General features: G+C 36.2%; 1 protein-coding gene across 7 annotated transcripts in view; it reads right to left on the bottom strand.

Annotated features, from left to right (window-relative positions):
- Nucleotides 1–14685, bottom strand: part of PCNX1 (pecanex 1) — a 171179-nt gene that overhangs the window by 131139 nt on the left and 25355 nt on the right. For all 7 annotated transcript variants that reach the window (XM_027111644.1, XM_027111647.1, XM_027111646.1 and 4 more), the window contains exon 2: nt 8390–8598. In XM_027111644.1, coding sequence (XP_026967445.1) covers nt 8390–8598 — 209 coding nt within the window. The remainder of the gene's footprint in view (nt 1–8389; nt 8599–14685) is intronic.

The raw sequence follows: 14685 nt of genomic DNA, 5'->3' as shown, positions 1-14685 counted from the left end.
CTGAATGTGAAAATACCCTGTGGGGCTTCCCTGGTGGCGCAGTGGTTGGGAGTCCGCCTGCTGATGCAGGGGACGCAGGTTTGTGCCCCCGTCCGGGAGGATCCCACATGCCGCGGAGCGGCTAGGCCTGTGAGCCATGGCCGCTGAGCCTGCGCATCCAGAGCCTGTGCTCCGCAACAGGAGAGGCCACAACAGTGAGAGGCCCACGTACCACCAAAAAAAAAAAAAAAAAAAAGACAGAACTAATAAAGTTTCATAGAATGGAACACATCACAGAAAAATTAATTGTGGCATATAAATAAACTGCCATAAAGTGAGGAAAAGTATTTGACACAAAATGATATCCTTCATAAATATCTTCTTCAAATCAATAGTAAAAAACTAACCACCAACAGAAAAATATACAATTCACAAAATAACAAATACAAATGGAACAGCACAAGAAAAATAGTTCCATTTCACTAGTAATCCAAAAACTGAAAAAAGTAAACTATGAATTATTTAACAGTTTGTGAAAATACTAAATAGTGTAGTGAAAAGTACGAAAAAAGAAGCCCTCAAACTGCTGATCACAGTAATGAAAAGGTAAAAATCTTCAGAATTTGGCAATATATATTGAGAAACTTTAAAATGGGTGTAGCTTTCCGGTAATTCTACTTCTGCTAAATCATGATAAAAAATTTAGTCATTTAAACTTTGAACATCACAGTGATCTAACACAAATTTAAATTAGAAAATAATTGAAATAACTAAAAACAAGATAGCTAAATTAAGGTACTATATACACACAAAATGGAATACAGTGTAGTCATTAAAAATACTATCACAGAGTTAGATATAGCCTCATCCACCAGAGGGCAGACAGCATAAGCAAGAAGAACTACAATCCTGCAGCATGTGGAACAAAAACCACATTCACAGAGAGATAGACAAGATGAAAAGGCAGAGGGCTATGTACCAGATGAAGGAACAAGATAAAACCCCAGAAGAACAACAAAATGAAGTGGACATAGGCAACCTTCCAGAAAAAGAATTCAGAATGATAGTGAAGATGATCCAGGACCTCAGAAAAAGAATGGAGGCAAAGACCAGGAAGATGCAAGAAATGTTTAACAAAGACCTAGAAGAATTAAAGAGCAAACAAACAGAGATGAACAATACAATAACTGAAATGAAAACTACACTAGATGGAATCAATAGCAGAATAACTGAGAGAGAAGAATGGATAAGTGACCTGGAAGACAGAATGGTGGATGTCACTGCTACAGAACAGAATAAAGAAAAAAGAATGAAAAGAAATTAAGACAGCCCAAGAAACCTCTGGGACAACATTAAACACAACAACATTAGCATTATAGGGATCCCAGAAGGAGAAGAGAGAGAGAAAGGACCCGAGAAAATATTTGAAGAGATTATACTCAAAAACTTCCCTTACATGGGAAAGGAAATAGCCACCCAAGTCCAGGAAGCACAGCGAGTTCCATACAAGATAAACCCAAGGAGAAACACGCCCAGACACATAGTAATCAAATTGGCAAAAATTAAAGACAAAGAAAAATTATTAAAAGCAGCAAGGGAAAAATGACAAATAACATACAAGGGAACTCCTGTAAGGTTAACAGCTGATTTCTCAGCAGAAACTCTACAAGCCAGAAGGGAGGGGCATGATATACTTAAAGTGATGAAAGGGAAGAACCTACAACCAATATTACTCTACAAGACAAGGATCCCATTCAGATTCGATGGAGAAATCAAAAGCTTTACACACAAACAAAAGCTAAGAGAATTCAGCACCACCAAACCAGCTCTACAACACATGTTAAAGGAACTTCTCTAAGTGGGAAACACAAGAGAAGAAAAAGACCTACAAAAACAAACCCAAAACAATTAAGAAAATGGTCATAGGAACATACATATTGATAATTACCTTAAACATGAAAGGATTAAATGCTCCAACCAAAAGGCACAGGCTTGCTGAATGGATACAAAAACAAAACCCATATATATGCTGTAAACAAGAGACCCACTACAGACCTAGGGACACATACAGACTGAAAGTGAGGGGATGGAAAAAGATATTCCATGCAAATGGAAATCAAAAGAAAGCTGGAGTAGCTATACTCATATGAGATAAAATAGACTTTAAAATAGAGAATGTTACAAGAGACAGGAAGGACACTACATAATGATCAAGGGATCAATCCAAGAAGATATAACAATTATAAATATATTTGCACCCAACATAGGAGCACCTCAATACAAAAGGCAGCTGGTAAAAGCTATAAAAGAGGAAATCAACAGTAACACAATAATAGTGGGGGACTTTAACACCTCACTTACACCAATGGACAGATCATCCAAACAGAAAATTCATAAGGAAATACAAGCTTTAAATGACACAATACACCAGATAGATTTAATTGATATTTATAGGACATTCCATCCAAAAACAGCAGATTACACTTTCTTCTCAAGTGTGCACAGAACATTCTCCAGGATAGATCACATCTTAGGTCACAAATAAAGCCTCAGTAAATTTAAGGAAATTGAAATCATATCAAGAATCTTTTCTGACCACAGTGCTATGAGATTAGAAATGAATTACAGGGAAAAAAACGTAAAACACACAAACACATGGAAGCTAAACAATACGCTACTAAATAACGAAGAGATCACTGAGGAAAGCAAAGAGGAAATCAAAAAATACCTAGAGACAAATGACAATGAAAACATGACGATCCAAAACCTATGGGATGTAGCAAAAGCAGTTCTAAGAGGGAAGTTTATAACTATACAAGCCTACCTCAAGAAACAAGAAAAATCTCAACTAAACAATCTAACCTTACACCTAAAGGAACTAGAGAAAGAAGGACAAACCAAACCCAAAGTTAGCAGAAGGAAAGAAATCATAAAGATCAGAGCAGAAATAAATGAAATAGAAACAAAGAAAACAATAGCAAAGATTAATAAAACTAAAAGCTGGTTCTTCGCGAAGAGAAACAAAACTGATAAACCATTAGCCAAAGTCATCAAGAAAAAGAGGGAGAGGACTCAAATCAATAAAATTAGAAATAAAAAAGGAAAAGTTACAACAGACACCACAGAAATACAAGGCATCCTAAGAGACTACTACAAGCAACTCTATGCCAATAAAATGGACAACCTGGAAGAAATGGACAAATTCTTAGAAAGGTGTAACCTTCCCAGAACGAACCAGGAAGAAATAGAAAATATGAACAGACCAATCACAAGTAATGAAATTGAAACTGTGATTAAAAATCTTCCAACAAACAGAAGTCCAGGACCAGATGGCTTCACAGGTGAATTCTATGAAACATTTAGAGAAGAGCTAACACCCATCCTTCTCAAACTCTTCAAAAAATTGCAGAGGAAGGAACACTCCCAAACTCATTCTATGAGGTCACCATCGCCCTGATACCAAAACCAGACAAAGATACTACAAAAAAAGAAAATTACAGACCAATATCACTGATGAACATAGATGCAAAAATCCACACAAAATACTAGCAAACGGAATCCAACAACACATTTAAAGGATCATACACCATGATCAAGTGGGATTTATCCCAGGGATGCAAGGATTCTTCAATATACGCAAATCAATCAATGTGATACACCATATTAACAAATTGAAGAATAAAAACCATATGATCATCTCAATAGATGCAGAAAAAACTTTTGACAAAATTCAACACCCATTTATGATAAAAACTCTCCAGAAAGTGGGCACAGAGGGAACCTACCTCAACATAACAAAGGCCATATACAAACAACCCACAGCAAACATCATTCTCAATGGTGAAAAATTGAAAGCATTTCCTCTAAGATCAGGAACAAGACAAGGATGTCCACTCTCACCATTATTATTCAACAAAGTTTTGGAAGTCCTAGTCATGGCAGTCAGAGAAGAAAAAGAAATAAAAGGAATACAAATTGGAAAAGAAGAAGTAAAACTGTCACTACTTGCAGATGACATGATACTATACACAGAGAGTTCTAAAAATGTCACCAGAAAACTACTAGAGCTAATCAATGAATTTGGTAAAGTTGCAGGATACAAAATTAATGCACAGAAATCTCTGGCATTCCTATACACTAATGATGAAAAATCTGAAAGAGAAATTCAGGAAACGCTCTCATTTACCATTGCAACAAAAATAATAAAATACCTAGGAATTGTAGGTATTTTACCTACCTTTTGTCTCTCTAGGTAGGTCTTTTGTCTCCTTACTTAGGGAGACAAAAGACCTGTATGCAGAAAACAATAAGACACTGATGAAAGAAATTAAAGATGATACCAACAGATGGAGAGATACACCATGTTTTTGGATTGGAAGAACCAATATTGTGAAAATGACTAGACTACCCAAAGCAATCTACAGATTCAATGCAATTGCTATCAAATTACCAATGGCATTTTTTTCGGAAGTAGAACAAATCATCTTAAAATTTGTATGGAGACACAAAAGACCCCGAATAGCCAAAGCAGTCTTGAGGGAAAAAAACGGAGCTGGAGGAATCAGACTCCCTGACTTCAGACTATATTACAAAGATACAGTAATCGAGACAATGTGGTACTGGCACAAAAACAGAAACATAGATCAATGGAACAAGATAGAAAGCCCAGAGATAAACCCACACACCTATGGTCAACTAATCTGTGACAAAGGAGGCAAAGATATACAATGGAGAAAAGACAGTCTCTTCAAAAGTGGTGCTGGGAAAACTGGACTGCTACATGTAAAAGAATGAAATTAGAACACTCCCTAACACCATACACAAAAATAAACTCAAAATGGATTAGAGACCTAAATGTAAAAGACCGGACACTATAAAACTCTTAGAGAAAAACACAGGAAGAACACTCTTTGACATAAATCACAGCAAGATCTTTTTTGATCCACCTCCTAGAGTAATGGAAATAAAAACAAAAATAAACAAATCGGACCTAATGAAACTGCAAAGCTTTTGCACAGCAAAGGAAACCATAAACAAGACCAAAAGACAACCCTCAGAATGGGAGAAAATATTTGCAAATGAAGCAACCGACAAAGGATTAATCTCCAAAATTTACAAGCAGCTCATGCAGCTCAATAACAAGAAAACAAACAACCCAATCCAAAAATGGGCAGAAGACCTAAATAGACATTTCTCCAAAGAAGATATACAGACTGCCAACAAACACATGAAAGAATGCTCAACATCATTAATCATTAGAGAAATGCAAATCAAAACTACAATGAGATATCATCTCACACCAGTCAGAATGGCCATCATCAAAAAATCTAGAAACAATAAATGCTGGAGAGGGTGTGGAGAAAAGGGAACCCTCTTGCACTGCTGGTGGGAATGTGAATTGGTTCAGCCACTATGGAGAACAGTATGGAGGTTCCTTAAAAAACTACAAATAGAACTACCATATGACCCAGCAATCCCACTACTGGGCATATACCCTGAGGAAACCAAAATTCAAAAAGAGTCATGTACCAAAATGTTCATTGCAGCTCTATTTACAATAGCCCGGAGATGGAAACAACCTAAGTGCCCATCATCGGATGAATGGATAAAGAAGATGTGGCACATATATACAATGGAATATTACTCAGCCATAAAAAGAAACGAAATTGAGCTATTTGTAATGAGGTGGATAGACCTAGAGTCTGTCATACAGAGTGAAGTAAGTCAGAAAGAAAAAGACAAATACCGTATGCTAACACATATATATGGAATTTAAGAAAAAAATGTCATGAAGAACCTAGGGGTAAAGCAGGAATAAAGACGCAGACCTCTTAGAGAACGGACTTGAGGTTATGGGGAGGGGGAAGGGTGAGCTGTGACAGGGCGAGAGAGAGTCATGGGCATATACACACTAACAAACGCAGTAAGGTAGATAGCTAGTGGGAAGTAGCCGCATGGCACAGGGATATTGGCTCGGTGCTTTGTGACAGCCTGGAGGGGTGGGATGGGGAGGGTGGGAGGGAGGGAGACGCAACAGGGAAGACATATGGGAACATATGTTTATGTATGACTGATTCACTTTGTTATAAAGCAGAAACTAACACACCATTGTAAAGCAATTATACCCCAATAAAGATGTTAAAAAAAAAAAAAAAAAAAAAAAAGACAACCCTCAGAATGGGAGAAAATATTTGCAAATGAATCAACAGACAACGGATTAATCTCCAAAATATATAAACAGCTCATGCAGCTCAATATTAAAGAAACAAACAACCCAATCCAAAAATGGGCAGAAGACCTAAATAGACACTTCTCCAAAGAAGACATACAGATGGCCAAGAGGCACATGAAAAGCTGCTCAACATCACTAATTATTAGAGAAATGCAAATCAAAACTACAATGAGGTATCACCTCACACCAGTTAGAATGGGCATCATCAGAAAATCTACAAACAAATGCTGGAGAGGGTGTGGAGAAAAAGGAAGCCTCTTACACTGTTGGTGGGAATATAAATTGATACAGCCACTATGGAGAACAGTATGGAGGTTCCTTAAAAAACTAAGAATAGAAGTACCATGTGATCCAGCAATCCCACTACTGGGCATATATCCAGAGAAAACCATAATTCAAAAAGACACATGCACCCCAATGTTCATTGCAGCACTATTTACAATAGCCAGGTCATGGAAGCAAGCTAAATCCCCATCGACAGATGAATGGATAAAGAAGTTGTGGTACATATATACAATGGAATATTACTCAGCCATAAAAAGGTACGAAATTGAGTCATCTGTTGACACGTGGATGGATCTAGAGACTGTCATACAGAGTAAAGTAAGTCAGAAAGAGAAAAACAAATATTGTATATTAACGCATGTATGTGTAACCTATAAAAATGGTACAGATGAGCCGGTTTGCAGGGCAGAAGTTGAGACACAGTTGTAGAGAACAAACATATGGACACCAAGGGGGGAAAACCACAGGGGGGGTGGGGATGGTGGTGTGCTGAACTGGGCCATTGGAATTGACATGTATACACTTATGTGTATAAAATTGATGACTAATAAGAACCTGCTGTATAAAAAAACAAAGAAACAAACAAAAAAATACTATCACAGAAATAGTATTTTCAGTAGTTCAAAGTATTTCCTGAGTACCTATCAGTGCAAGACACTGTTCTGGAACCTGGGAATATAATAGTTTGTAAGAAAAACAAGGCCCTGCCTTCAGAAAGCTTATAAATGCAAACAAATGATTAAGGAAGATAATTTCAGATAGTGATTTATGCTATTAACAAAATTATTATAAGGTAAAATATCTGTTCAATGAACAAACAGGGTAATCATGTTAGGGATGGAGGAAAATGTAACAAAAAGGATGAAGGTTTTCAGTGCACTGGAGAATATACAGAAACATTACCTGTCTTAATAGATATTGAGTACCCACTTTTAGTGATATTATTTATATCTTGAACCTGAAATATTTCATATTATACTGACTGGAAACATGGCATAGTGGTTAAAAGCATGGCCTCGCCTCCAGAGCTTGACAGCCTAGATTATTTGATCTTTCTCACCTCACTTTCCACATCTGCAAATCAGGGATGATAACAGCAACCATCTCATAGAATTGTTTTTGACGACTGTATGAGCTTAAAAATGTCAAGTGCTCATATAGCAACTGTTTAAAAATTATATTAGGGACACCTATTATTTCTATAAAGTCACTATAACCTTTTGACTATGATAAATAAATCCCTCTGTCAGAAAGAGAAAGTGGGTGAGGCCAAGGTAATGGGATAGAATGTGACTGAGGGCAGTAGGGGACTATTTTAGCTGAGACAGCCTCCAGGAATGCCTCCAGGAAGGGGTGACAGCTACACAGAGTTGAAACCTAGGAAGTCAGTCATGCTAAGATCTAGGGAAGGAACAGCTAAGTTTCTAAGGTAAGAACATAAAATTGAAAAAAATTTACAATGGATAAAATGAAAACTGTAGATTATAAATGTCAAGTAAAATATTATCACAGTTTGCTTAAGATATATATACACATTTTATTTATATGTATAAAAATAAATGTTTAGATTTATAAAGCCATGTTTTATTACTTCTTTAACCTGTTTTCCATTGGTTTTGGTCTTTGGTATGAATAACTATTACACTATTATGACTATTATTGTTCTAAAATGTTATTTATTAACAAGGCCAAGGATACTGATTTATCCCCAGATAGCCAGTCAGCTTTGCTGTGGTCTAATGTGACAATCACACTTGTCACTGTATCAACAGTGGTAAGATCTACCACTGCCTTAAAACCAGGTAAACAGAACAGGCATGACACAATAATCACATCATTGTACACATGCATCACTGTACATCGTTACAAACTGAGTGGCATGGGTTTCCTTACCTTGGGCCATTGCTGTCTTTTCTCCTTGTTGAACAGTTGCCTTGCTCAGCTCTGGCTCGCTGATCTGTGAAATCATTTGTGTTCCTATCTACAATCTCTCCAGCATCAAGTGCTCTGTGGAGTCGATAGTTGACCATCTTCAGAACAATGAAAACAGCAGCTATCACAGGACAATAGACTGCTACTATAATCATGGAAGAAGGAAGGGCCTTAAAGAGAAAGAAAATAAAGATAGGAATTTTAAAATATCTTATACTTTATTCAATGAGAGAAATCTGTAACTAAAATAATAAACACACACATTCTCACACAAAGCAACAATTGTGTTCCTAGCACTAAGTTGTAAAAGTATAAGACAGCACCACCCAATACAGTAGCCACTTGCTACGTGTGGCTATTGAGTGTTTGAAATGTGGTTAGCCTGAATTGAGATGTGCACTAAGAATAAAATAACACTGGATTTTGAAAATTCAGTATGAAAAAAAGAATGCAAAATATCTCAATTTTTATACTGATTACATGTTGAAATATATTTAGATTATACTGGGTTAAATAAAATATATTATTAAAGTTAATTTCATCTGTTACTTTTATTTTTAATGTAGCTACTAGAAAAGTTTTAAATTACATATGTGGCTTACAATATATGTCCACTGGACAGCACTGTTACAAAAGTCCATGCCAAAAAGCTTATAATACAAGTAGAGAGTTAAGGTATCACATTATATAATATGTGAATAAGACAGGGTTGTGCTCCAAATACACATAATCTGTAACTTATGTGCTCCCTGTAACTTTTTTTTAGGATATAAACTTTGTGTTCTAGAAAATCCCAAGTTAAAACTTATGAGAATAACCTTAGAACTATGACTATAAAACCAGATAAGACATGGGGGACATTCAAAATCCAAATGTTTTATTTTAAAATACTTAAATGCTTAAAATACTGAAAAATTGTAACCTGTCAAATAAAACGAATAAAAGAATACAGAATAGAATCAAGCAATAAATAGATTTATTGAAATAAGTCAGAAGCATCCTGGGCATGGGGACTGCACACCCATCATACCTGAGAATTCAGTGATGTGGACATGAGTCCAGGGCTGGCAGGCTGGAGAACACCCCACTTGGAAGGCATGACTCAGAGTCACTGTTAGCAAAGCCTATAAAACTAGGCTCAAGTTATGCCCCTTTTCATGAGAAAAAAATCATCCCAGGTGTTTACAGCTCTAGATTTCACATATTTTCATAAGGTTCCACCTCAGTAATCTGAGAACATGGCTCTAAATTTACTTGGAAAGATATCCTCAAATCGCTTGAGAAGGTGAAATTGAAAAGGTTCTAATGAACCAGGGAGGTTTCAAAGACAGATATGATAAAAGTTTAAAAAATAAGACAGTTATTTGGGAGGTAGAGAGAGGGAAACAGTGTGGGTTGGAACTGGGAGGTGGGAAAAGAAAGTAAATCAAGCCTAAAGTTTAATACTTTTGGGTTGAGTGCAGGCATAATAGGTAAATATTTGGTATTTTTATTTTTTAATTTTATTTATTTTTGGCTGCGTTGGGTCTTCATCGCTGCAACTTTCTCTAGTTGCGGCGAGCGGGGGCTACTCTTCATTGCGGTGCATGGGCTTCTCACTGTGGTGGCTTCTCTTGTTGCGGAGCACAGGCTCTAGGCGCACAGACTTCAGTAGTTGTGGTTCGCGGGTTCTAGAGCACAAGCTCAGTAGTTGCAGCACATGGGCTTAGCTGCTCTGCGACATGTAGGATCTTCCCAGACCAGGGATCGAACCTGTGCCTCCTGAATTGGCAGGCGGATGCTTAAGCACTGCACCACCAGAGAAGTCCTATTTGGTATTTTTAAATGCTTAGATTAAGAAGCCCTTCATATTGGTGTATCTAAAAAATTACACTGGTGATTTCAATTTAAAATGTCATTGAATAACAGATCTAGGCTTATAAAATGTATTTAAAATCTTACAAAATCCATAAATATCAGGTTTAGAAGAGTTAAGTACTCCAAAGATTTGTTAATTTACATAATTTACTTAAAATTTATAAATGCAATTTAAATTCAAGGGATCTTAAGCTACATGAAAAAACTGAATCTCTTAAAAATGATTGTTAAAATGTGTTCAATTTGTAAAGAGTTGAGTTTAAAATTCTGTTAATTTATAGCTTTAATAAATCTAACATTCATTGCAAAAAAAAACAGTTCCCTGAAAAACTTTTTCCAAACAGAAACACACACACACAAATTGACAAAAATTTCAAAGTAAACATGCACATAAATACATACAAACACATACACTGCTTAGAATATTTATAGAAGTTCTGCATGATGCTGATTTCCATAGGATATGTTCACTTAAGAACTGGAATTCTTGGAGATCATTTAGTTCAACACCCTCATTTCCAGACTAAAAACAGAGCTACTGTATGATCCAGCAATCCCACTCCTTAGCATATATCTGAAGAAAACCATAGTTCAGAAAAATACATGCACCTCAATGTTCACTGCATCACTGTTTACAACAGCCAAGACATGGAAGCAACCTAAATGTCCATCGACAGATGAATGGATAAAGATGTGGTACATATATACAAGTAATATTGTACATTTATACAGTATTACTCAGCCGTTTAAAAGAATGAAATAATACCGTTTGCAGCAACATGGGTGGACCTGGAGATTATCATACTAAGTGAAGTCAGACAGAGAAAGACAAATATCATATGATATCACTTATATGCTGAATCTAAAAAAAAAAGATACAAATGAACTTACTTACAAAACAGAAACAAACTCACAGACTTAGAAAACCAATTTATGGTTACCAGGGGGGAAGAGTGGGGTGGAGGGATAGATTGGGAGTTTGGGATTGACATGTACACACTGCTGTATTTAAAATAAAATGACTTTCCATGAAATTAATTATTTTAAAAGCATGTATCACTGTATATAGCAATATGTATATATTTATATATGTATGTGTATATATATAATATGTATATTATATAAAGAATAAATATAAAGAATTCCTTCAAAATCAATAACAAAGAGGCAGACCAATGAAAATAAAGGACAACAGACAGAACTTACACAGAAAAATATAAATAGCCAATAAAAACAACATGAAAACATGTTCAACTTCATCAGTAATGAGCAAAATAAAATGTAAAACCTCAACAATGTATCATTAACACCCATCTTAATGAACAAAAATTAAGAAATCAGACAAAATTAAGTATGGACAACCAGACCTCTTGTAAACTGCTAGTAGAAACATAAATTGATAGATACATCACCCAAGATCCAGCAATTTCTCTCATAAGCATAAAAATGAAAGAAACTCTTACACTCGCAGCATAAGACTTTTACCAAAAACTGGGGGTGGGGGGGGAACCTCAATTGAAAATCAAAAGGAAAATGGAAAACGGCAGACTAGTTACCAATGGAATGTAACAGTAAAAACTACAGCTACAGGCAGCAACATTAACTGTACACGTACAATATGTGTTGTATTCCAAATGTAAACTTACGTTTTACTGTATTTTCTTGATTTTTTGGTAATAAGCATGTATTTCTTTTATAGTTAGAAAAGAGAGCTAAAATTTTAATAGCGATAAAAAGGTTTTCATATTAGAAAAAGAGTATATTAGCTTTCATCTTTTACAAAGACATGATCTACATTCTTCTCATTAATGGATGCCTTATCAATAGGTCAAGTTCCACATCAAGGCTGTTTGTCACCTTATTTGCAAGAAGTTAAAAAAAAATCTTAACTCTCAATTATACAGCCCTGAATGGCAGGAAGTGTTAACAGCTGTCAGAGAGCTCTAGATATTCAGATCAAACATAGCCCCCAAAATTGTATTAAGCCTCCTTACTAAGAACTATGTTAGATACTTTACATAAGATCAATCCTCTTAGAAGTTGGATGAATAGAAATGTAAATGAAAACTACAATTAAATATTACCACATACCCATTAGGATGGCTACTATCAATTAACCAGAAAAAAAAAAAAAGGACAGAAAATAACAAGTGTTGGCATCGGTGTGGAGAAATTGGAACCTCTGTACGCTGTTGGTGGGACAGTAAAATGATGCAGCCTCTATGAAAACAGTATGGTGGTTCCTCAAAAATATTAAAAATGGAATTACCATATGATCTAGCAATTCCACTTCTGGGTATTTATTCCAAAGAATAAATCGAATCTTGAATAAACTGCAGGATCTCAAAAAGATATCTGGACAGTCATGTACACAGCAGCATTACGCACAATAGCCAAGAGATGGAAGCAAAGCAGTGTCTATGAATGGACGAATAGATAAACAAAATGTGGTCTATATGTATGATGCATTATTCAACATTAAAAGGCATGAACTCTTTTTTTTTTTTCTTTTTTTGCAGTACGCGGGCCTCTCACTGTTGTGGCCTCTCCCGTTGCAGAGCACAGGCTCAGCGGGCCTGGCTCACGGACCCAGCCGCTCCGCGGCATGTGGGATCTTCCCGGACCAGGGCACGAACCCGTGTCCCCTGCATCGGCAGGCGGACTCTCAACCACTGCGCCACCAGGGAAGCCCTAAAGGAATGAACTCTTGTCGCATGCTGCTGCACGGATGAACCTTGAGAACAGTATGCTAAGTGAAATAAGCCAGTAACAAAAAGGCAAAATACTGGATGATTCCACTTATATGAGGTATCTAAAGTAGTCAAATTCATAGAAATAGAAAGCAGAATGATGGCTGCCACGGGCTGGTGGGAGAGAGAGTGAAGAGTTGGTGTTTAATGGGTGTAGAGTTTCAGTTTTGCAGAATGAAAAGGTCCTGGAAATGAATTCCACAACAATGTAAATATACTTAACACTACTGAATAGAACACTTAAAATTGTGTTAAAATGGTAAATTTTATGTTACGTGTTTTTTACTACAATTTAAAAAGTTAGACGGACGAATGTTTCACTCTTTTCTCTCTGGTGAGGAAAGTCAAATGTTGAGAAACAAGCTAGGAGACTGAGCCATTTACACCACTTCTTAAATTCTGACAGTTTATCCTGCACGTTAAAAAGCTGTGTTAATTCAGCCAGGAGTGATAGGTTCAAGCTATTCAAGACGCCAAATATATTTCTGATAGGACTCTTGAGAAAGCCACTTGGAATCACAGAAATGGTCATACCGGAATTAACAGTGCCATGAAGTAAATTTATCTTACATTTCATTTCAAAACTCAAGTGAATAATTCTCCCCTATGGCAGGCACACTGCATGGCAGAAAGGCTATCTTTTACACAATGCTCATTTCATTGTGCAGCAATGTAAAGACATTATGTTCACTGTCTATGCTTTGTGGTGGAATCTTAATTTTCTCTATTTTCTACACCACTGAGTCGAGATCTGAAGCATACTGTTAACAAATGCGTATCCTTCCTTAATGTATTTGTAGCTGTTCTCAATTAGAACTGATTTCACTGCATCTTTTCCAGTTCATGTTACAACACTTAGTGCCAACTAACATACTTAGATATCAACTAACATCTAACACTTAGCGAACACCATGTGCTAGGCACGTTTCTAAGTGCTTTACGTATATTAACTCATTTAACCCTCACAATCACCTCATGAAGTCAGCACTATCATTCTTCCCATTTTACAAATTCAGAAACTGAAGCACAAAGAGGTAAGTAACTTGCTCAAGGTCTCAGAATGAGACGTTAAGGAGCAGTTTGGCTCCAGAGTCCTTGCTCTTCATCATGATACCCAGTTGTCTCTAAATCAGGGGTTGGCAGACTTTTTCTGTTTGAAACAAAAAATATTTCACAGTCTGCAAGTCATATGATCTGTCATAACCACTCAACACTGCTGTTGTAGTCTGAAAGCAGCTATAGGCAGCATACATGAACGTGAACATGAACATGGTGTTTTCCAATAAAACTCTATGGACACTTTGTAGACACTGAAATTTGAAATTCATTTAATTTTTACATAGCATAAAGTATTACTCTTCTTTTGATTTTTTCCAACCACTAAAAACTGTAAAAACCATCCTTACTTAGCTCATGGGCCATACAAAAACTACATGGGCCGTAGTTTATTGATACCTGCTCTAAATCAAAGTTTATTTTCTTCTCTCACCAGTAAGATATCGTCACCAAACAAAAGATCATCAAGCACTTCCCCCTCATATATGCCAAGTACAAATCTATAATCTCCAACATCCCCAGTTTCATCCAACTATGAAGCAAAGTAACTGCTAGCAAACATAGGACAGTAATTGCTCTTCCCTTTCAATGAGA

Source organism: Aethalodelphis obliquidens, unplaced genomic scaffold, assembly GCF_003676395.1.
Source record: "Aethalodelphis obliquidens isolate GAN/ISIS:26980383/991018 unplaced genomic scaffold, ASM367639v1 scaffold10, whole genome shotgun sequence".
NCBI lineage: Eukaryota > Metazoa > Chordata > Mammalia > Artiodactyla > Delphinidae > Aethalodelphis > Aethalodelphis obliquidens.
The sequence above is the reverse complement of the archived record's forward strand: the minus strand, read 5'-3'. Positions and strand labels throughout refer to the sequence as shown.